At 33.2% G+C, this 23,753-nt stretch overlaps 3 protein-coding genes across 3 annotated transcripts; all 3 read left to right on the forward strand.

Annotated features, from left to right (window-relative positions):
* The first annotated feature begins 681 nt into the window (after positions 1-681).
* Positions 682-6,027, forward strand: LOC126697681 (anthranilate synthase alpha subunit 1, chloroplastic-like). The gene is made up of 11 exons (XM_050394760.1): positions 682-939; positions 1,265-1,443; positions 1,730-1,919; positions 3,314-3,465; positions 3,656-3,771; positions 3,884-4,130; positions 4,293-4,349; positions 4,616-4,768; positions 4,911-4,991; positions 5,283-5,369; positions 5,633-6,027. Exons 1-11 carry the CDS (start codon positions 783-785, stop codon positions 5,957-5,959), a joined length of 1,746 nt encoding a protein of 581 aa, XP_050250717.1. The 5' UTR covers positions 682-782; the 3' UTR covers positions 5,960-6,027.
* Positions 6,028-8,492: 2,465 nt separating this feature from the next.
* On the forward strand, positions 8,493-13,183 carry LOC126696623 (putative receptor-like protein kinase At3g47110). Its single transcript, XM_050393320.1, has 3 exons — positions 8,493-11,187; positions 12,131-12,607; positions 12,991-13,183. The coding sequence occupies exons 1-2, from the start codon at positions 8,493-8,495 to the stop codon at positions 12,604-12,606; spliced, it is 3,171 nt and encodes a 1,056-aa protein (XP_050249277.1). The 3' UTR covers position 12,607; positions 12,991-13,183.
* Positions 13,184-19,446: 6,263 nt separating this feature from the next.
* Positions 19,447-23,315, forward strand: LOC126696624 (putative receptor-like protein kinase At3g47110). Its single transcript, XM_050393321.1, has 4 exons — positions 19,447-20,128; positions 20,179-22,140; positions 23,097-23,263; positions 23,301-23,315. The coding sequence occupies exons 1-4, from the start codon at positions 19,447-19,449 to the stop codon at positions 23,313-23,315; spliced, it is 2,826 nt and encodes a 941-aa protein (XP_050249278.1).
* Positions 23,316-23,753: the final 438 nt, after the last annotated feature.

Genomic DNA, 23,753 nt, shown 5'->3' on the forward strand with positions numbered 1-23,753 from the left:
ATTGTATTTTACTAACTATGCTATGGAAAAACATTAATTTAAACCATTTACACTGATTCACATGTGTTCCACAAAACTGGGAAGAAACATTTAAGTTGTCAATCTGCAGTAATTTACACATGTTTTACAATTATTTATTTATTTATTTCTATGATCTAATTCAATAGTCATGTGAATTATTTAAATAATTTAGGTAATGTAATATATGTTGATGGTCTTCTAAATCACAATGTAATAAATTAAAACAAATTTCTCTTACCTTATTTAAATGAAATCTCTATCCTCACCTACCCCTATTTTTTTGAAGTAAGAAGGTTTGAATCACTAGTATTGTTAAGTTATTACTAAAATAAAAAAGAAATAGAATTATTTCATGATCTAGACTAAATATGAGAATTTTAGTCCTTTCATAGTTATAAAATAGATTTATGGTTTTATTTCTGAATCCAACTACTTTCAAAATATCATATCATTTAAAAATTAAAAATTTATAGTATCAATTTTAACATGGGCAAGAGTTTTAAATTGTTAAAACAAGGTTCTTTGCACAATCTGACATTGTAGTAGGTGAACAGAACAAATCCTAATACATCCTATATAAGGCAAAAGGTAATAAAAGGAAATAAAAATCAGTTACATGCATAGCTTTATATATGTGTCCCTTCCCAAGCAAATCACTATTCACTGCTAGACACTGAGTTTTTCAGTTACATTTGAGTTATTGTTTTTCAGTTACAAATAGATCTCAGTTTCCGGAGAGCCACACCAATTACCAAGACAACATGCAGACCCTCTCTCACCACTTGGTCGTGTCCAGCCACAGGCAGTCTCCATTTCCGGTCACTAGCATCACTAGAAGAAGCTCAAGCTCACTTGCATTTGCTCGTAGAATCCCCACAGTGAAATGCACCTCTATCAGTAGCTCATCGTTAGGTACGAGTCAAGAGCTTTACAACTTAGTTGAAACCTCTTATTGTTTCCAATAAAAACGTATATAAATTGAGTTTATATGCATTTGGAACGTACTATTTTCAATGGCATATTTGTTTTACTTTTTTAAAGTTTAACTTTTTAAAATATAATTATACTTCTCTCAACTTTCAATAAAATAGTTAATTAAAGCACCCCCATTTGAATGAGGAAGCAAAGTTTGAAAGTCAGATTTTTTTTTGTAGATTTTCATTTACGTAATTTTCTTAGCAACCAAATTTAATGTTTATTGTTTAGTTCTAACCTCCAAGGGATTTTGTTAATTCAGGTGAAGATGGGACAAAGTTTGTGGAAGCATCTAAAAATGCAAATGTTGTTCCACTCTATCGATGCATATTCTCTGATCATCTTACTCCGGTTCTAGCATATCGGTGCTTGGTTGAAGAAGACAATCGAGAGGCTCCAAGTTTTCTTTTTGAGTCAGTTGAGCCACATCCTGTTGTTTCTAAAATTGTAAGTATGCTTCAAGATATATGCTTTTTTAATACTAATGATAAAATTTATGAAAAAAGATGAAATATAATTCTAATACTATGATAAAATGTGTGGAAAAAAAAAGGAGAAAGAAAGGGGAAAAAAAAGAGACTGCATTGAATTAACATGATTTGGTCTTAAGTTTAATGGCTAAGTCCATAGACAAAATGACTTGATTGAAGGCTACGTATTATTGAAAGTAAAGTAGAATTTATGAGTCTCCATAATCATATTTTAAAAGTCAATACTGCATTGATTGTATTAGGGACGTTATAGTGTAGTTGGAGCTCAACCAACAAAGGAAATCGTTGCAAAAGAAAATAAGGTAACAATAATGGACCATGAGGAAGGGAGTTTGGTTGAAGAGTTGGTTGAAGATCCAATGGTGATTCCTAGAAGAATCTCAGAGGGCTGGAAACCTCAACTTATTGATGAACTCCCAGGCACATTTTGTGGTAAGAACTTTGTGATTGACTTGTACATGTTTTTTTATAAAATCTTGTTAGGTATGTTTGGATATAGATCATAACTTCGTGAGTTATTAAAATTTGGCTCTTGAGTCTTGACTATACATTCCGCATATAATTTGAGAGTTGGTTGGCATGGATTTACTAGCTAGGATCAAGCTAAAATGGAAGTGAAAATTAGTTCATGTTTATTGTTGATTCAACACTGCCATGCCTTTCTATTATTACAACCCACTTTGGATAAGAACAAGATCCTTGCTATTTATAAAGTTTCCATTTTATTGTGTTGTACAACTCTTTGACAAACTTGGGTTTAGAAGTAGCTAGGGATGGTGAAAATTCCCTTACCTACTTTAGTTGTTCTGCTCCACTCTATCTCACATGAGTTTCCCTACTTTAATTAGGAGATAAGATAAGGATAGGTTTTGCTAACCCCACCTTACCTCGGACATGTGTATATATTTACACACATTTTTATTTAATACATATTTATATATTATTTAATGTATTTTATATTGATCTAAGATATAATTTATTTATTGTAACTATTTTATTATCATCCTCTAATTAAGCATGAGTTTTTTCTTTCTTTTAGTATTCTCTCAACTAACAATCCCTTTTGTATTCAAATAACAAAATATCTCTAACTTACCATGTCCCATCCTACATGAATTTCCTTGTCTAGAAAAGGAGATGGGAAGGGGACAAGGCACCCCTATCCAATCCCATTTCACATCATTGCCATCCCTACATAGGAGTTATTAGTGCTAGCAATCAGTTGAGATTGGTCAAGAAGGATTATGATGCTCTAGACCTATTGGGAAATGTGTGAATTGAATTTTGTCATGTAATTATGATTTAAATAAATATTAGCTAGCTAATACTTTTTTGTTAAAAATTTAAATTATTGATGTGCAAAATCGGATTCATTTAATTAATAATGATTGATTAGTATTTCAAGAACTTTATCATAAAATTATCTTAAGAACTCAAAAGTATCTTAAACCATATTTAAAAATACAAATCTGTCTCAATTTTAGATATTTCATCTAACAATTTCTTATGGCTTGCTCATTATCTTACAAACAGCAAACCTATGGTAGGTTTCATTCATAGGAAGAATCCAGCACGATGTTAAGTATATTACAAATTTATTAAATAAACTTTATAAGTTAATGATGTGTCAAATCTTAAACATGATATGAAAAATTAAAAAATATATATATTTATTTATTGTGTTGATGATGTGCTACCAATCACATTTATTACCAATGATTGCATGTAAACACTTTGTAACAAAGCGTTAGCATTTTTCATAATGAATTCCTCCTTGTAATTTTGTCATGAATTCCTCCTTAGTGGTACATTTTTGTCATGAATAGGTGGCTGGGTAGGATACTTCTCATACGACACAGTTCGCTATGCCGAGAAGAAAAAACTACCATTCTCTAAGGCTCCGGAGGATGACAGAAATCTTGCTGACATACATCTTGGCCTCTATGACGATGTGATCGTTTTTGATCATGTAGAGAAGGTAATCTGGTTTTGTTGCATTAACAATTTTTGACCTCTTACAGAGGATGATCATTAAAGGTTTTAACGTTATTAGTGTATTTACTCTTTTGTGCAAGGCCACTAGATTTCTTATTACTAATTAGCTTGAAGAATTTTTTTTCTTAATTAAAAACGTTATTAAGGTAATCTGTATATTTTTATTTCTTCAGAAAGCTTATGTGATTCACTGGGTGAGGATTGATCGGTACTCCTCTGTTGAGAAGGCTTATAAAGATGGGATGAAACGCTTGGAAGTGTTGGTGTCCAAAGTACACGATGTAGACCCGTGAGTAACTCTTGTGCTTTGTATGAAAATTACAATAATAATTAATATATAATAAATTACTAGAGGTTGTAATATTCTTAAGAAAGTTTTTGACCTGGTTGTCATTTTTTAGCCCAAGGCTTTCTCCAGGTTATGTGAGTTTGGACACGCACACATTCGGGGCTTCTTTAGAGAAGTCCACCATGAAAAGCGAAGAATTCAAAGATGCGGTTAAAACAGCAAAAGAACATATTAAAGCAGGAGATATATTTCAGGTTGTTTTAAGTCAACGTTTTGAGCGGCGAACATTTGCTGATCCATTTGAAGTGTATAGGGCACTGAGAATAGTCAATCCAAGTCCCTATATGACATACTTGCAGGTTTGTATCTTATAAAGCTTTTCTAATTGCAGTTTTTGGTTTTATAGCTAGTTGTGTGATGTTACAGATTTGCTACAGATTTGCAGTTTTTTTTTTAGCATTTTTCGTATCAGTTTGCTAAATTGTTCTAAACTTGCTTTTTATGAAATTGTTCTTGATCAGGCTAGAGGGTGTATCCTGGTTGCTACAAGTCCGGAAATTCTTACACGCTCAAAGCAGGTAAATTGTATAAACTAATTCCAAGTCCTTAAACAAAAAAGATTTATTGATGACTAGATGTTGCTGACACTAAAATATATTTGGAACTAAGGCTTAGTTGTTGTAAACCAAAAATAGGTTCCTTGGTTAGCCTAGTATGATTTTTCTAGCTATAAGTTTAAGCTAGTTTATGGATATATGTGAATTTTTGTGCATGAAGAATTTATGCCTCTTATTCTCTAAATATCTATAAACAAATATCTCCATCCTCACAATGTTATGAACAGAATAAGATTATCAATCGGCCATTGGCTGGAACTGTGAGAAGAGGGAAGACAAAGGAAGAAGATGAGAGTTTGGAAGTTCAGCTGCTAAGTGATGCAAAGCAATGTGCAGAACACGTCATGCTTGTTGATCTGGGTCGAAATGATGTTGGAAAGGTTTCTCTAATTAACTCATCCTAATCAGTCTCTCTTAAGATTCTCCTCTTATGTTTTTGCAAGAAAGGGTGCATGTGACTTTTCGTTTTAATGTTAGCTGCATATATAAAACTGGTATTGGTGACAAAGATTCTTGGTGTAGGTCTCAAAAAATGGTTCGGTGAAGGTGGAAAAGCTTATGAATGTTGAACGGTATTCCCATGTGATGCACATAAGCTCCACGGTGAGAATTTGCTTTTATTGTGTCTGTTGTTGGTTCAATAGGAGCATGAAAATGTTTGTTTCTTATAGAGAATGATTATCTGCAATCATGCATAACAATAACATGTTACTATGTCATTTCCTTCCATAACTTGATATCGATTTAGGACAGAAAATGAAGACGATCCTTTTCCTGGGTTTCATATAGCTTCTAAATGCTCCATTATCAAAGAAAATCTTTAAAAGCATTACAAAGCAATGCACAAAATAGATTTATAATGAAAAAAAAATTGTGCTTATTTATCTAATGCAGGTTACGGGAGAGTTAAATGATGATCTCACTTGCTGGGATGCTCTGCGTGCTGCATTGCCTGTTGGAACCGTTAGTGGAGCACCCAAGGTTTTTATTTTCATCACTTGTTTCCCTTCTTTTCATTTGCCACTTTGCTTCATTTTTAGTTCTAATAATTCAAAGGCAAAGTACTGCCAAAACATTAGGCTGTTATAGGAGATTTGAGATCACAATTTCCATGAGTATTCCATGTTATGCTCCATCAATCGCAGTCTGTCACAAGTCCTTAATTTTTTTCCCCCTAAAGTAAGCAAATTTTAGATTGGAAAAATCATACACGATAAAATTAACAATTTTTCTTATTTGCCCAGGTGAGAGCCATGGAAATAATTGACAACCTGGAAGTAACAAGGCGTGGCCCATATAGTGGTGGGTTCGGTAGTGTATCTTTCTCTGGGGACATGGATATTGCTCTAGCTTTGAGGACAATGGTATTCCCTACAGGAAATCGATATAACACAATGTACTCTTATAACAAGGATGGAACCAAGCGCCAGGAATGGATTGCTAACCTTCAAACTGGTGCTGGTATAGTGGCTGACAGTAATCCTGATGATGAACAACAAGAATGTCAGAACAAAGCTGCTGGTCTTGCTCGTGCCATTGACTTGGCCGAATCTGCTTTTCTTGATAAATGAGGTTCAGTTTTAGCTGTGCCAATGTAGGTGTTCATTTGGGCTGAGTTGTAACTAGAATATCAATAATTTTGGACTATTTACTATTTAATTAGAATTTTGATAAAAGTATTTGAGTGAATTGTGATGTTTTCATTTCTGGTTCAGCTAGTCTTTGGATTTTTAATTGGTTGAAAGTTGGTTAAAATATAATTTTATTAAATAAATAAATAAACTAAAAATCTAAAGAAAATTTAGACATGAATCAAGGAAATAATGAAGTGACAAACAGAGCGGAAAATTTAAAAATCTTGCAGTGTGTCAAACACGGTGGAATTGTGGAAATGATCATGATCCAAAATTCATCCAATGTGTTAAAGGCAACGTAGCAAACAGGGCAAGAAGATTTAATATCTTGTGAAGGTCAAACACGGTGGAAAACTATTTGCTCCTAACATCTGGTGTGAAACTAATAAACCGTCCAAAGCTGCAAGCATCCAAATTCAAACGTGAAATTATTAAGATCATTAATTAAGAGCTCTCCAACATTTAACACTTATTAAGCCTATACAACAACAAGAATTCAACAACAAAACCTTAGTTTCAAAATTTGGGATCGGTTATGGATCTTTGACGGATTAGATTGGATTGGTCACATGAATTCTTTTTTCTCAATTTTATTCTTTTTGAAGTCATGTTCTCTATTACTTCCCTAATTAACATGTTATTTAATTACTTATATTAATTTTAATTGACATGCTTTTTTTTTATTACTTTTATGGATTAAGTCTAGAAAAATTATAAATTAGACAAAGTTTAGTTACAATTCCCATTAAAAAAAATTAACAAGACTACATATTTTGAAAATGTAACCATTAGATTATATGTTTTTTATGTTCTTATTAATACACATGTCAAACTTTTTTTTTAACATAATTGTACACTACAGAGACTTGAAATATAAACATATGATTAATAACCTAACTAGTAACTATTGATCTTTCCTTGTTATGAATGAAATTGGAATCAAAACCACCCAACCATCCAAATTGTCATGTTCATATAATTAGGCAATGAAATTGGTAACAAAACCACCCCACCATCTAGATTTTCACGTTGATATAATTAGGCAATGAAAATAGATACAAAATCACCCCACCATCCAACTTGTCATTAATATATATATATAACTTTTAAAGGGACTTTTCCTATTTGGACTGAACATTTTTTTGGTTTCAAAATACCTTTACAACCTACGTTTAAGTAGGGGTAAAACTTGGTAAAAATGCTTCTTTAACTCTCACATAAAACACTATCTACAAAATAAAACCACACTCCCAGTTCACTCAAGTTGGTTTTCAAACTCAAATTGCTTCTTCTTTAGTTCTCCAATTCTCTCAATTTTGTGTTAATATTTTTTTCACCATTATTATCATTTTTTCTACTTGCTCTGCTCAAATTTGCTCTTTCTCAGCCATATGTGTATGACAATGGACATTAAAGCTGTGTCTACTAGCCTGAGAACCACTTGGGGATTCTCTCTAATAAAGCAGTGTATATTAGCCATAGATTTCACACTTTAGTTACATGAATGATCTGGTAGTACAAGTAGACCCCCCCCTCCCCCCCAATCGTGTTTCCAAATAAAAAGTTGTTTTTATTTATTCAATCAGGAAATTTTGTTACCATATGGCAAACATAAAAGTACTACTTTTGAAGAAATCAGATTGTGAGTGATCAACAAGTTTATGACAAAATAGTTTCAATTTAGACATGAACTAAGGATATAGTAAAGTGACAAACAGAGTGGAAATTTTTAAAATTTTGCAGTGTCAAACACGGTGGAAAATGATCATGGTTCAAAGTTCATCCAATGTAGAAAAGGCAACGTAGCAAGCAGGGCAGGAAAATTTAATATCTTGTGACGTGTCAAATACGGTGGAAAATTATTTGCCTTAGATTTCACACTTTAGTTACATGAATGATCTGGTAGTACAAGTAGATTCTAAGTTACTTTGTCCAACACCACCACCCCCCCCCCCCCCCCCCCCCCCCCCCCCCCCCCCCCCCCCCCCGTGTTTCCAAATAAAAAGTAGTTTTTATTTCTTCAATCAGGAAATTTTGTTACCATATGGCAAACATAACTAGGTACTACTTTTGAAAAAATCAGATTGTGAGTGATCAACAAGTTTATGACAAAATAGTTTCAATTTAGACATGAACTAAGGATATAGTAAAGTGACAAACAGAGTGGAAATTTTTAAAATTTTGCAGTGTCAAACACGGTGGAAAATGATCATGGTTCAAAGTTCATCCAATGTAGAAAAGGCAACGTAGCAAGCAGGTCAGGAAAATTTAATATCTTGTGAAGTGTCAAATACGGTGGAAAATTATTTGCTTCTAACATTTGGTGTGAAACTAATATCACCGTCCAAGGCTCCAAGCATCCAAATTCAAACGGTGAAATTATTAAGATCATTAATTAAAAGCCCTCCCGTTCAAGAGTGAATTACCCATTTTCATCCAAATATATCACCAGCTTCCTTCTCCAAACCAAATGACGCTTCACCAATACAATTTGTGTGCATCATCATCTTATTCCATATACCTTCATCTGATGACTCTTTTCTTTCTCATTTGCCTAGTCTGCTTGCAACCCACCATTACAGCTGCTGCTCCAACAAATGAGACTGATCGTTTTGCTTTGCTCAAATTCAAAGAATCTATACCTCAGGATCCCTCTAACATATTGAGCTCATGGAATGACTCTACGCACTTCTGCAATTGGCTAGGAGTCAAATGCGGCCATCGGCACCAAAGAGTCAGAGTCTTAGACCTACAAGGCTACAAGTTACGTGGAACTCTATCACCTTACATCGGCAACCTCAGCTTTCTAAGGTCCATCTTCCTCCAGACTAATAGCTTCTATGGTAAAATTCCACAAGAAATTGGTCATTTATTCCGACTGCAACAACTCTATCTTACCAATAACACATTGGAAGGGGAAATACCATCCAGCTTGTCCAACTGCTCCAATCTCAGGCTCTTAGATATTCTGGGAAATAAGCTTAAAGGGAAGATTCCAACTAAGCTAGGCTCTTTGATGAACCTCAAAATACTTCAGTTTGGCGATAACAATTTGGTAGGAGGGATCCCACCTTCTCTAGGAAATCTTTCTTCACTCACACAATTTCGTGTAGCATACAATAATTTGGTGGGAAACATTCCAGATGCCATAGGCCAATTAAGTGGCTTAGTAGTTTTCGCAATTACGAGTAATAAATTGTCAGGTACGATCCCTTCCTCTCTTTACAATATGTCATCTCTCCAAATCTTTTCAGTTACAAACAACCAACTTAATGGCACACTTCCAGCCAACATAGGCCTAAATCTTCCAAGTCTCCAATTTTTCTATTTTGGTTTAAATGAGTTCTCTGGGCCAATCCCTACTTCATTATGCAATGCAACTCAGCTTCAACGAATTAGTTTATCTTCGAACAAGTTTTTGGGATCAGTTCCAACAAATTTGGGAAATCTACTGAATCTTTTATTGCTTAATTTGAGTAAAAATTATTTAGGAAAGAGCCTCCATTTCATAACATCGCTGACAAACTGTAGTAGACTTCAAACATTAGATTTAAAACTAAACCAATTTGATGGTGTTCTGCCCAATGTTGTATCAAACTTGTCCATCCAACTCACTAGATTATATCTTGGAAAAAATGAAATATCTGGAACTATTCCTGGATCATTGGCAAATCTCTTTAACTTAATTATCTTGGGCTTAAATGATAATCACTTCACTGGCGTCATTCCTACTACTTTTGGGAAGTTTGAGAAGATGCAAGCATTGGGTTTATATGGAAATAGATTGTCAGGAGAAATACCAGCCTCCATAGACAACCTTACTCAATTATTCACACTTGTATTAAGTGAAAACAGATTGGAAGGAACCATACCCCCAACTATAGTAAACTGCAAAAATTTGCAAATCTTGGCCATTTCACAAAATAACCTTAATGGATCCATACCCCAGCTGCTTATTGGTACTTCTTCGTTACCACTAGTACGCCTCGATTTATCTCACAACTCATTCACGGGCAAACTACCATTTGAAGTAGGTAATTTGAAAAATATCAACCAAATGGATATCTCTAACAATAATTTGTCTGGTGAAATTCCTACATCGATAGGAAATTGTTTGAACTTGGAATATCTTTACCTGCAAGCAAATTCCTTTCATGGTGCCATACCATCATCTATGGCTTCTTTGAAAGGTCTTCGACATTTAGATGTTTCACAAAATAACCTATCGGGACCCATTCTAGAGGGTTTAGAGAAGCTGCTTTTCTTGGAAAATTTGAATCTTTCATTCAATAATTTTGAGGGTGAAGTACCAATTGAAGGGGTTTTCAAAAACACAAGTGTTGTATCATTGATTGGAAATACTAAACTTTGTGGTGGTATACCAAAATTGCAATTGCCAAAATGCCCTGTAAATGTTATGAAACCAAGAAAATCCATTGGATTCAAACTTGCAATTGTAATTATCTCTATTGTTCAAATTTTCCTTCTGTTTTCATCTTTTCTTATTTGGATGAAAAAATCAAAAAAGAAATCACCTTCAACAGTTTCAACAATGGATCTCCTTCCAAATGTTTCATATAAAGAACTCTATCAGGCAACTAGTGGATTTTCTCCAAGTAATTTAATTGGATCTGGTAGTTTTGGCTCTGTATATAAAGGACTCATTCATCCGGAAGGAAGATCAATTGCTGTAAAGGTCCTTAATCTTCAACAAAAGGGTGCTCCCAAGAGCTTTATGGTTGAATGCAATGTCTTAAGATACATCCGGCACAGAAATCTTGTTAAGATATTAACATGTTGCTCTAGCATGGATTATAGTGGGAATCAATTCAAAGCTCTAGTATTTGACTTCATGACAAATGGAAGCTTAGATTTTTGGCTTCATCAAGGGCTAGACGATGAAAACCAATCAAGGAACTTGAGCCTTCTTCAAAGACTAGATGTTGCAATTGACGTGGCTTCTGCAATTGATTATCTTCACAACTATTCTTCGCAACCAATCATTCATTGTGATTTAAAACCAAGCAATGTTCTTCTAGACAATGACATGGTTGCTCATGTAAGCGATTTTGGTTTAGCAAGGCTCCTTCCAATCACCAATGATTCTTCTGGAAAGCAAACTAGTACAATTGGGATAAAGGGATCAATTGGATACGTTGCTCCAGGTAACTTCTTTTGAATTCTTCTAGTTAAACCCTCAAAACATCTTTACATATATTTTATTATTTTATTTTTGGAAATCACCTTACTATCAATAGAGGATACACAAATTATGTCTCTTCTTGCACACATAGAAGTGCACCTAGTCACTCAATTTACAATTTTATTTTAATTGAAGAATTTAAAGGAAACAAAATTAGATTCTCAAAATAAAAACAAAAAACAAAGAAAAAAAGAAAACAAAAGCATTAAGCATGTTTTAAGCCTTGATAAATTTGATTAGTTGAGACATTGCTTTTCTCCGTTGACTAAGTATCTTCATTTTTCAGGCATTTATTTCCCCAATACTATATGTTTTGATGATTGATGATAGCTTGTCAATTTATTATAACAAATATGATAGATCTCGTCCCGAAATAGTTATGTGCTATAGTTTTGTCACATTAACTCAAGTATCCTATATTGAAGAAGTTGCAAACAGAAAACATTATTGAAGTAATGGAAACTAATAGGAGCCATGATTTTTGTTGAACTAGTCCATACTATTAACCACATTTTCTATGCTACACACAAATCACAAATATTGCCTGCTTGTTATGAGTCTAATGTAGATTGTGAATTGTGATATTGATATGGAAGGAAGTGAATTTGTTTTTAAAATAGATTTTTTCCGCATGAAAAAGTTTACAAAATTTATATAAAATAACAGAGACACCAACAAATATTTGATAGACAGAACATGCACAGTTGCACACGCGCACAAATTATCAATGCTTCTAACTTGAAAGTTTTTTTTTGAATGATGGCTTTTGTCTTCATGTTCTTTAGGTTCAACTTTTGCTTTGCTATTTTGAACTTACAACCAAATGAAGTTTTACTTGCATTAAATTCCAAATATCATTGTAAGAAACTGAAAATTTTTCCTTACATGTCATAATTAAATTATAGAGTATGGCATGGGTGGTAAGGCATCAATAGAGGCGGACGTGTACAGCTATGGAATATTACTACTAGAGATGTTCTTAGGAAAGAGACCCACTGATGACATGTTTAAAGATGGTCTCAATCTCCACAATTTTGCTAAGATGGCATTGCCTGAAAAACTTGTTCAAATTGTGGATCCAATCCTTCTACCAAGAGAAGTTGATGAAGCTCCAACGGCAATAGTGGCAGCTAGAGAATATAATAATGGCAATGAAATTCAAGCAGACGTGGAATCTCAAGGTATTCCAAACTTTTGCCAAATGGATCCCAATGTGCATAAATACTTAGTATCAATCCTTGAAACTGGACTTGCTTGTTCAATGGAGTCACCAAAAGACAGAATGAAGATGAAGGAAGTTACCAGGGAACTACATTTGATCAAAAAAGCTTTTCTTAGTTCTACTATCCGCAGATGTGAATTTAGAAGAATCCAAGTTTAAGGTACTTCTCGATATTTCAATTTTAATTTGCCCATATAATAAAATCACCAATGATAATTATCTCCTAAAATGATCAAAGACTAACCAAAATGGAATTGTGAACATCATTTATTTTATAATAAAAAAATTGTGGACTTCTTTTATTATTTTGATAAATGATTTTAATTTATAAATAATTATATTTTTCAATTCTCATCAACAATCAAATGTTAGACTAAAATTTTTCACACTTTTAGATCCAAAACCTTACAATAGGTTCTTTCATATTCAGTTTTTTAAAATGGTCTCATGCAAATGCGATAGTTGTTTTTGTTTCTACTTTCATGGTTTTTCTTTATAGTTTAGGAAATAACGAATATAACTAACTTTGTACTTGGACTGCAGAGCATGCAACTATCAGAAGAGGTCACTGAAACTTCTTTCATGTCCCTGTTGAGCGTATAATATAGTGTCCTAGTTCAATCTCCTTTGCTAAAATGTTTAAGGAATGATTTTCTTATATTTTCTTCTTTGGGATATGGCAATCCTATAGTGTGTCTATGTATTTTGTTTTCTATTGAAAATTAGTCTAGTTACAGAAAACCTTATTGTATTAGGAATATCAACTATGATGCTTTTATTCGAGTGTTTATTAAAGATATGACATGTATCCAAAATTCTCGAAATATAGAGTTTTTTAATAATTTTGTTTTTGTTTTTTTTTTTTAATCTCTAAAAAGGGTTCTAAATATTTTTTATTTTATAATTAGATAATTACAATAATAAGAAATGGAGATTTGAAGGTTTTTCTCATAAAGGGGGAAGACAAGTCACTAAGCTATAAGGCTCTTGACACATGAGACACAATTGTAAGGACCGGATTTGGTTTTCTTGCCCAAATGATGGATGGACTTAGGCCCAAAAGGCCTAATGCAATGAATTTGTAGAGAGTGGGTTGGAAAATTGGGCTTTAATGAATCGGTCCACCAAAGAAGTGGATTCAGATCACAAGAATATGTAAATGGACAAGTTTAATCTAAAGAAAATTGTCCTCGGCGTAGTCTGAAGAGATTAGTTCTTGTAAATTGATTCTCAAGTTTGATTGCAAGTTCAGTTCTTGGTTGCTACAGTGTTTTCCTTTTCCTTTCCGATCCCCTTTTCCTCAAGGATCTCTTATATTATATATCTCCCTTTGAATGATCTTGGCTTTCCACTTATCGATTGTCCAAGCCATCACTTGAGTGCTTGTCCCATCGAATATCCTCATAGGCCCTGTGTGAGTTAGGGCGACCAAGGCAGCACTATTCATGAGTCTTCTCCACATAAATTCGGCTAGAGAGTTAGCTACAGAGCATTTAATGCAGTGGTAGCAGCTTTTTCTTAGATATTTCTCAACTCCCACCTTGTCCCGTTTGTTCATTGTGCATATCCTTATCACCAGAGCTTCCTAGAATGTCACTTTGGATAATAGAGCTCACCTTCTGACCCCTTCTTTGCTTAGCCGAGGATGTACTTCTCCTTGGCTTACCTTTCCTAGCCTTTACAGTCATAGCTTGCTCATGAAGTCCTTGGTCTTACTCCTTTCTTACTGTTGATCTATTCTTAGACCATTGTGCCTCCTTGGACAAGCCCAAGACCCAATATATATCTAGGTCTGCGTCCCCACAACAATTATTAAAGCATTTAAATAGGAAGGAAGGGAGAAAATGAAATAACAAAGAAGAATTATATAGACAACTATTCTCCAAACCAATCTCCTCCAACCCAATAAATTTGGAAATTTGTGAAGCATAGAGATTACAGAGGTTAAATAAATCTTTTCCCTAGAGCACTAACAACATTTCTTAGTTCCCTATTCCATGATACATACTCCAAATTGTTTTATATAATTTATAATAAAACTTTTTTTTTTATCCAACTTTACAATAAAAGTTAAAACTAGATACCACCAAATACCAAAATGCGCCTTACAAAAATAGCTATGCATTGTAGCTAAAAGGTAAAAAAGTAAAAATTTATTTGTGCATTCACACTGCTTTTAATTATTTTACTCATTTTTATTCTTTCTTTTATTCTTATTTCTCTTCTTCTATGTTCACACTGCTATCGTTTGTGCGTTCACACTTCTTTTACTCATTTTTTTTCTTTTTTTTTAATAGCGTTCACATTGGTATTGTTTGTGCGTTCACATTGCTATTGTGATGGTTATATTATTTTATTGTGTTGAAAGCTAAAATAGATCCACTGATGCTAAATATTTTGTAAAGTGAGTAAATAAAATAGATAAAGTAGCTTTTTGTGGTGCCAAATAGCTAAAAAAATAGCTCCACCAATGTGGATGCTCTTATACGATTTCCGAATCTTCTTATGCCATTTTGGATATTACAAACATATTAAAATTATTAAGACAATTTGGTCTAAGCCTAATTTTACTACCAAAGTTTTAAGAATTCTTAAACTATTACATATATTAAAATTCTATTACCAACCGTTTATTATTATTATTTTTTATAGATATTACAAACCATTTATAAATGTAAATAAGTTTTACGTTACTTTTTTTTTTTTTTGAGAAAAATGTTTTATGTTAGTTTAACCATCTATTATAGTTGATCTTTTTAAATAATAAAATTTAGATCATGCCTACTACCATGCTTACTATATTCTTTGGAAATTACAATGTGTTCATGTCATGTGGTGTATCATAATTCATAACAAAGGAGTTCATCCAAAAAAAATTCATAACAAAGGAAATGAAAATTCAATTATCTTGACCAACTTTGGCAGTATAGTTTTTGTAGATTTCCAAATTGAGGTCAGTGATCTTGCAAATAATTCCTTAAGAAACAACATGGGGTGACAAAATTATTCACAACATTTACATTTATAGGTTAATTTGGCAATCTATTAATGTGAATCACATATAATACATTTGATGGGATAACTCACAAAAAATGTGGCACCCATCCAAATCCAATCAAATGACTGCTGGGTTTTAATAATTGTTTGGTATAGGTAATGGAGAGGGGTCAAACTGTGCTCTAAGGTAGAAAATTGGAAAATAATTATCCACGTCTATGAGAGAGATAGAGAGAGAGAGAGAGCATTTTTTTTGAGAGAGAAAGCGAGAGATAATAACAAATTTATAAAAAATTAGATGAGAAGAAAAAGTGTTAAAAGATATAGTAATAATTAATGAACATCAAATTATCATAGTCATGCTGATAAAAATATATTTGTATATACTATATTTATAATGCAATTGCATAACATTTATGAAATTAAATAAAATTAAAAAAAAAAGAAGATAACAACTTAAAAACACAAAATTAAATCACATAAACCCAAAGCATAGTTCTAAAGAACACAAAAGTTTATAATCAACCTAAGATAGAGATGCAAGATTAAAAAAAAAAAAAAAAAAAAAAATCTACCAAAAATGAAAAAAAAAAAAATTTGAGAGAGAGATGGATAACCTTTTTATGTAGGAATTGGGAAAGCTATGCATAGAATGTGAGAGAATTACAAATTTATAGTAAAATGATGAGAATAAGAAGAACGAAAATAAAGGAAGATAAAATGTTAGGAAAGAGTGATATTAAAGTAGATAGTAGTGAGGATATGAAAATGTAAAAGGGAGGAGAAATGTTAGAAAGAGTGTAACAATAATTTGGGAATTAATAAGAAGTAAAAGAGTTAAAAAATAAGAGAGAGAGAGAGAGAGAGAGATAAATTGATTGATTGATTATTTATTTTGGATTTATCACTAGTGTAGACTGTGGTGCTAGAAGAAGAAAAAAAAGACAGGTTACTATTCACAAAAGAAATTGAAGATAAGGCTAATACAAGGCCAAGGAAGACCATGATTTGAGTCTTATGCTACATGGAAAAACCAAACATCAATGAAGTTTTGAGAAAAGAAACTCATGTGAGGCAGTGAAACTGATTGTAACAGGGAATGAAAGAAAGTTAAGAATAAAAAATTAAAAAAAATCTAATGTTTTTTCAATTATACCATGTAATCATGTTCAGCTAGTTGGATAAAGATTCTCGTCCATGATTAAACTTGAATTTACTTTAATAAAACAAAAGCAATCCGTTCACTTCACTTTGTGAACTCTACAAAGCCACCTTCACCAAAGAACTTTATCCAGCGTCTTCCGTAGTAGTGGAATGACCTGAAAAGCAGGTCCATATGATTTCTTCCTCATCTATTTCCACGTATTATTATGCTACATTAATACCTTCACTCGCTTTTAGTTTTGTACTTTCTTCCAAAAGATTAGCATTTCGCAAGAACGGTTGTTTTGTGTTATTTTCTTGCCCTGTGTTTTTATTTTTTCTTATATGTTATTATGACTAACAGCCAATCAGCCAAAAAAGAAAAAAACTCTACTTTGTTCCGTTTGGAATTGTACCCTTGGTTTTTTTTAAGGAAAAAGAGTTACTCTCTTTTATTTTCAATTTCTCTTTTTTATATTTTAAAATTTATTTTTGTTGAGTTTTATTAATTTTTTAGATACATTTCTCGGTGTTTTTTATTGTATGGTAGAAAAAATTGGCTTTGGGAAAGTTTGTTCAAAACTAAAAGAATAATTTCCAAAATTTACATACTTTTTAATGATACACAATATTATAAATAACTTTTATTAAAAATTTAATATTTTCACTAGCTTATCTTTTGAATTCTCGAGAAAAATTGTATTGGTTTGATTTTGATACGACAGAAATTAATATGCTACATTTGTGATTGTCCTTATAATAAATGAAAACATTATTATGAATTACATTACTATTTATTAATTTAGTCCAAATTGAAGAAAAAAATATTAATGAGGCCGCTTTAAAAATATTATCACGCACAATGCGCGGAGTCCGAGACTAATAGTAATAAGCACAGGTGCTTACTTTCAGTTTTCAAGATTGCCCTTGCTTGTTCATTGGAATCACCAAAAGAAAGAATGAGTATGTAGGATGTCACGAGGGAGTTGCATCAGATAAAAAATGCTTTTCTTGGTATTGGAATTCTGGGAAACGACCAGGGTACCACAACATATTTCCCTACAATCATACTAAAGTTTAGCCAATAAAAAGATAACCCATGGAGTGACAAAAGACTGACCTAGTAGCATACAGGCCTTAAATTTCACACATTTCAATTCCCAATTAATTCTTTCAAACCACAATCACAATGCTTTCTTAGGTACATAATGTGCTAGTGCAGACGTTTAGACAATAATAGATTACTTAGTGTTTTTATTTCTTCAATCAGGGAATTTTGTTACCATATGGCAAACATAACTAAGTACTACTTTTGCAGGAACATGAATTTTGAAGAAATCAGATTGTGAGTGATCAACAAGTTTACGACAATATAGTTTCAATTTAGACATGAATTAAGGGTATAATAAAGTGACAAACAGAATGGAAATTTAAAAAAATTTGCAATGTCAAACACAATGGAAAATGATCATGATTAAAAGTTCATCCAATGTGGAAAAGGCAACATAGCATACAAGGCAGGTAAATTTAATATCTTGTGAAGTCAAACACGGTTGAAAATTATTTGCTTATAATTATATAATATAACCACCCCACCATCCAAATTGTCAAGTTGATATAATTATGCAATGAAAATGGTAACAAAACCACCCCACCATCCAGATTTTCGGGTTGAGATGATTAGGCAATGAAAATGGATACAAAACCACCACACCATCCACCTTGTCAAGTTTATATAATTATGCAATGAAAAATGGTAACAAAATCACCCCACCATCCAGATTTTCCTGTTAAGATGATCAGGAAATGAAGATGGATACAAAACCACCTAAGGGTTATCAAATAGCCCACGGCCCACAGCCTGACCTAGAAACCCAACGGCCCACAAGGCTAATGGATGGCCCAGCCCGTTGTTATTGAGGCCCATGGGTAACCCACTAGCCTAGTAGGTCTGGCCGTGGGCTAGTTTTTATGCCTATGGGTACCTGGTGGGCTAGCCTAGTTGCCTAACCTGTTGCCCAACTCGTTGGCCTAACCCGTTGGCCCAGCCCAATGACTCATAATTTATAACAAAAATATATAGAAAGTGTATGAAAGAATGATCTTGAGATATTATAAATGAATTTCTTAAGAGAACTCCCTCATCCACTAAGATACTCAAAGTAATTGTGCTAAACTTAGTTTACTAAATACATATTTTTCTAGTAGTCTAGCAAATTTGAATTAACCATTAGACATTTTTTTTTATTAAAGATAAAAAAAAAAAAAAAAGAAACTATTTAAAGCCTTAATAACAAAAAAAATCAAATAGGTTTCCATCAACAAAAAAAAAAAAATAATAAATAAATAAATAAATTTGACTGTAAAAAAATTTGTATTTAAGTATTAAATTCTTTAATTCTTTCCTTTAAAAAAATAGATTGATTATTTCTTTATAAAAAATTGATTCTTTCCTTATAAAAATAATAAAATAATATGCTAACACAAGCCCATGGGTAACTCATTAGGCCCAACCCGATAGCCTAGCTTGCTAAAAACAAAATGGGCATTACGCATGGGCAGGGTCATGGGCTGAGGTTTTCTATTTCGGTCCAGCCCAACCCGAGTCGTTAACTAGTTAATAGCCCATTATGCCCAGCCCATTGTGCTCATGGGCTAAGTAAAAATGGGCCGGGTCGGCTTGACCCGGCCCATTGACGACCCTTAAAACCACCCTACCATCCAACTTGTCAATTTTATATGATCGGGGATATATTGGTCATTTCAATTTGTTGATTTATATATATAGCCAATATATCACTAGTTAGCCTATACAATACCAAATATATCACCAGCTTCCTTAATCCTTCTCTAAACCAAATGACGCTTCACCAAACCAATTTGTGTGCATCCTCGTCTTATTCCATATACCTTCATCTCATGATTCTTCTCTTTCTCATTTACCTACTCCGCTTGCAACCCACCATTACTACCGCTGCTCCCACAAACGAGACTGATCGTTTCGCTTTGCTCAAATTCAAAGAATCCGTGCCTCAGGATCCTTATAACATATTGAGCTCATGGAATGACTCTATGCACTTCTGCAACTGGCTAGGAGTCAAATACGGCCGTCGGCACCAAAGAGTCACAGTCTTAGACCTACAAGGCCACAAGTTACGTGGAACTCTATCACCTTACATCAGCAACCTCAGCTTTCTTAGGTCCATCATCCTCCAGAATAATAGCTTCTATGGCGAAATTCCACAAGAAATTGGTCATTTGTTCCGACTGCAACAACTCTATCTTAACAATAACACATTGGAAGGGGAAATACCATCTAGCTTGTCCAATTGCTCCAATCTCTGGTTCTTAAATCTTTGGCGGAATAAGCTTAAAGGGAAGATTCCAACTGGGCTAGGCTCTTTAATGAAACTCAAATTACTTCGGCTTAGCGTTAACAATTTGGTAGGAGGGATCCCACCTTCTCTAGGAAATCTTTCTTCACTCACAAAATTTGCTGCAACATATAATAATTTGGTGGGAAATATTCCAGATGCCATAGGCCAATTAAATGGCTTAGTATTTTCACAATAACGATGAATAAATTGTCAGGTATGTTCCCTTCCTCTCTTTACAATGTGTCATCCCTCCAAATCTTTTTAGTTTCAAGCAACCAACTTAAAGGCACACTTCCAGCCAACATAGGCCAAAATCTTCCAAATCTCCAAATTTTTTATCTTTCTGACAATGAGTTCTCAGGGCCAATCCCTACTTCAATATGCAATGCAACTCAGCTTCAAAAAATTTCTTTAAGTCAGAATATGTTTTTGGGACCAGTTCCAACAAATTTGGGAAATCTGCCGAATCTTTTATTTTTAAGGTTGACTAACAATTATCTAGGAAAGAGCCTCCATTTCTTAACGTTGTTGACAAACTGTAGTAGACTTCAAACATTGGATTTAGGTGCAAACCAATTTGATGGTGTTCTGCCCAATTCTGTATCAAACTTGTCAAACGAACTCATTGAATTAGATTTTGAATACAATGAAATATCTGGAACTCTTCCTGGATCATTAATGAATCTCGTTAACTTAATTGCCTTGGGCTTAAATGATAATCACATCACTGGCGTCATTCCTACTACTTTTGGGAAGTTAGAGAAGATGCAAGTATTGGTTTTAAAGGGAAATAGATTGTCAGGAGAAATACCAGCCTCCATGGGCAACCTTACTCACTTGTTTGAAATCTACTTAGATGATAACAGATTGGAAGGAACCATACCTCCAAGTATAGTAAATTGCCAAAATTTGCAGCTCTTGGGCATTTCACAAAACAACCTTAATGGATCCATACCCCTGCAGCTTATTGGTACTTCTTTGTTACCACTAGCAAACGCTAATTTATCTCACAACTCATTCACGGGCAAACTACCATTTGAAGTAGGTAATTTGAAAAATATCAACCAAATGGATATCTCTAACAATAATTTGTCTGGTGAAATTCCTACATCTATAGGAAATTGTTTGATCTTGGAATATCTTTACCTACAAGGGAATTCCTTTAGCGGAGCCATACCATCATCTATGGCTTCTTTGAAAGGTCTTCGACTTTTAGATGTTTCACAAAATAACCTTTCAGGACCCATTCCAGAGGGTTTACAGAAGCTACTTTTCTTAGAAAAATTGAACCTTTCATTCAACAATTTTGAGGGTGAGGTACCAATCGAAGGGGTTTTCAAAAACATAAGTGTCGTATCATTGATTGGAAATACTAAACTTTGTGGTGGTATACCAAAATTGAAGTTGCCAAAATGCCCTATAAATGTTATGAAACCAAGAAAATCCATTGGATTCAAACTAGCAATTGTAATTATTTCTATTGTTCAAATTTTCCTTTTCTTTTCATCTTTTCTTGTTTGGATGAAAAATTCAAAAAAGAAATCACCTTCAATGGTTTCAACAATGGACCTCCTTCCAAATGTTTCATATAAAGAACTCTATCAGGCAACTAGTGGATTTTCTCCAAGCAATTTAATTGGATCTGGAAGTTTTGGCTCTGTATACAAAGGACTTATTCATCCGGAAGAAAGATCAGTTGCAGTAAAGGTCCTTAATCTTCAACAAAAGGGTGCTTCCAAGAGCTTTATGGTTGAATGTAATGTCTTGAGAAATATCCGGCACAGAAATCTTGTTAAGATATTGACATGTTGCTCTAGCATGGATTACAATGGGAATCAATTCAAAGCTCTAGTATTTGAATTCATGACAAATGGAAGCTTAGATTTTTGGCTTCATCAAAGGCTAGACAATGAAAACCAATCAGGGAACTTGAGCCTTCTTCAAAGACTAAATGTTGCAATTGACGTGGCTTCTGCAATAGATTATCTTCATAACCATTCTATGCAACCAGTCATTCATTGTGATTTAAAACCAAGCAATGTTCTTCTAGACAATGACATGGTTGCTCATGTAAGCGATTTTGGTTTAGCAAGGCTCCTCCCAATCACCAATGATTCTTCTGGAAAGCAAACTAGTACAATTGGGATAAAGGGATCAATTGGTTACATTGCTCTAGGTAACTTCTTTTGAATTCTTCTAGTTAAACCCTCAAAAACATCTTTACATGTATTGTATTATTTTATTTCAGAAAATTACCTTACTATAGAAGCACACCTAGCCATTCAATTTACAATTTTATTTTAATTGAAGAATTTAAAAGAAACAAAATCAGATTCTCAAAACAAAAACAAAGAAAAAAAAAGAGCAAACAAAAGCTTTAAGCATGTTTTAAGCCTTGATAAATTTGATTAGTTGAGACATAGCTTTCTCCATTGACAAAGTATCTTCATTTTTGAAGCATTTATTTTCTCAACACAATATGCTTGTGATGATTGATGATAGCTTGTCAATTTATTATAGCAAATATGATAGATCTGGTCTCAAAACAGTTCTGTGCTATAGTTGTGTGACATTAACTCATGTGTCCTATACTGAAGAAGTTGTCAATAGACATTATTAAAGTAATGGAAACTAATAGGAACCACAATTTTTGTTGAACACGGAGCAGCCGATCGAGGCATTCGTAAATATGGAGTCCAGTCCAACTAGTCCATACCATTAACCACATTTTCCGTTCTACACATAAATCACAAATATTGCCTGCTTGTTATGAGTATAATGTAGATTGTGATACTGATATGAAAGGAAGTGAATTTTTTTTTTTTTTTTTAAAGATTTGTCCTGCATGAAAAAGTTTACAAAATTTATGTAAAATAACAGAAATACCAACAGATGTTTGATAGATAGAATCTATGAACATATCGTACTAGAACATGCACACGCGCACAAATTATCAATGCTTCTAACTTGGAAGTTCGAAATGATGGCTTCTGTCTTCATGTTTTTCTTTAGGTTCAACATTTGTTTTGCTATTATGAATATACAACAAAATGAAGTTGTACTTGCATTAAATTCCAAATATCATTGTATGAAACTAAAAATTTTCCCATACATGTCATAATTAAATTATAGAGTATGGCATGGGTGGTGAGGCATCAATAGAGGCGGACGTGTATAGCTATGGAATATTACTACTGGAGATGTTCTTAGGAAAGAGACCCACTAATGACATGTTTAAAGATGGTTTCAATCTCCACAATTTTGCTAAGATGGCACTGCCTGAAAGACTTGCTCAAATTGTGGATCCAATCCTTCTACCAAGAGAAGTTGATGAAGCTCCAACAACAATAGTGGTTGCTAGAGAATATAATAATGGCAATGAAATTCAAGTAGACGTGGAAGCTCAAGGTATTTCAAACTTGTACCAAATGGATCCCAATGTGCATAAATGCTTAGTATCAATCCTTGAAATTGGACTTGCTTGTTCAATGGAGTCACCAAATGACAGAATGAAGATGAAGGAAGTTACCAGGGAACTACATTTGATCAAAAAAGCTTTTTCTAGGTTCTGCTATCCGCAAATGTGAATTTAGAAGAATCCAAGTTTAAGGTACTTCTCGATATTTCAAATTTTAATTTGCCTATATAATAAAATCATCAATGATAATTATTTCCTAAAATGATCAAAGACTGTCCAAAATGGAATTGTGAACAACATTTTTTTATATATAAAAAATAGTGAACTTCTTTTATTATTTTGATAAATGATTTTAATTTAGAAATAGTTAT

The sequence above is a fragment of the Quercus robur genome, chromosome 8 (genome assembly GCF_932294415.1).
Source record: "Quercus robur chromosome 8, dhQueRobu3.1, whole genome shotgun sequence".
Taxonomy (NCBI): Eukaryota; Viridiplantae; Streptophyta; class Magnoliopsida; order Fagales; family Fagaceae; genus Quercus; species Quercus robur.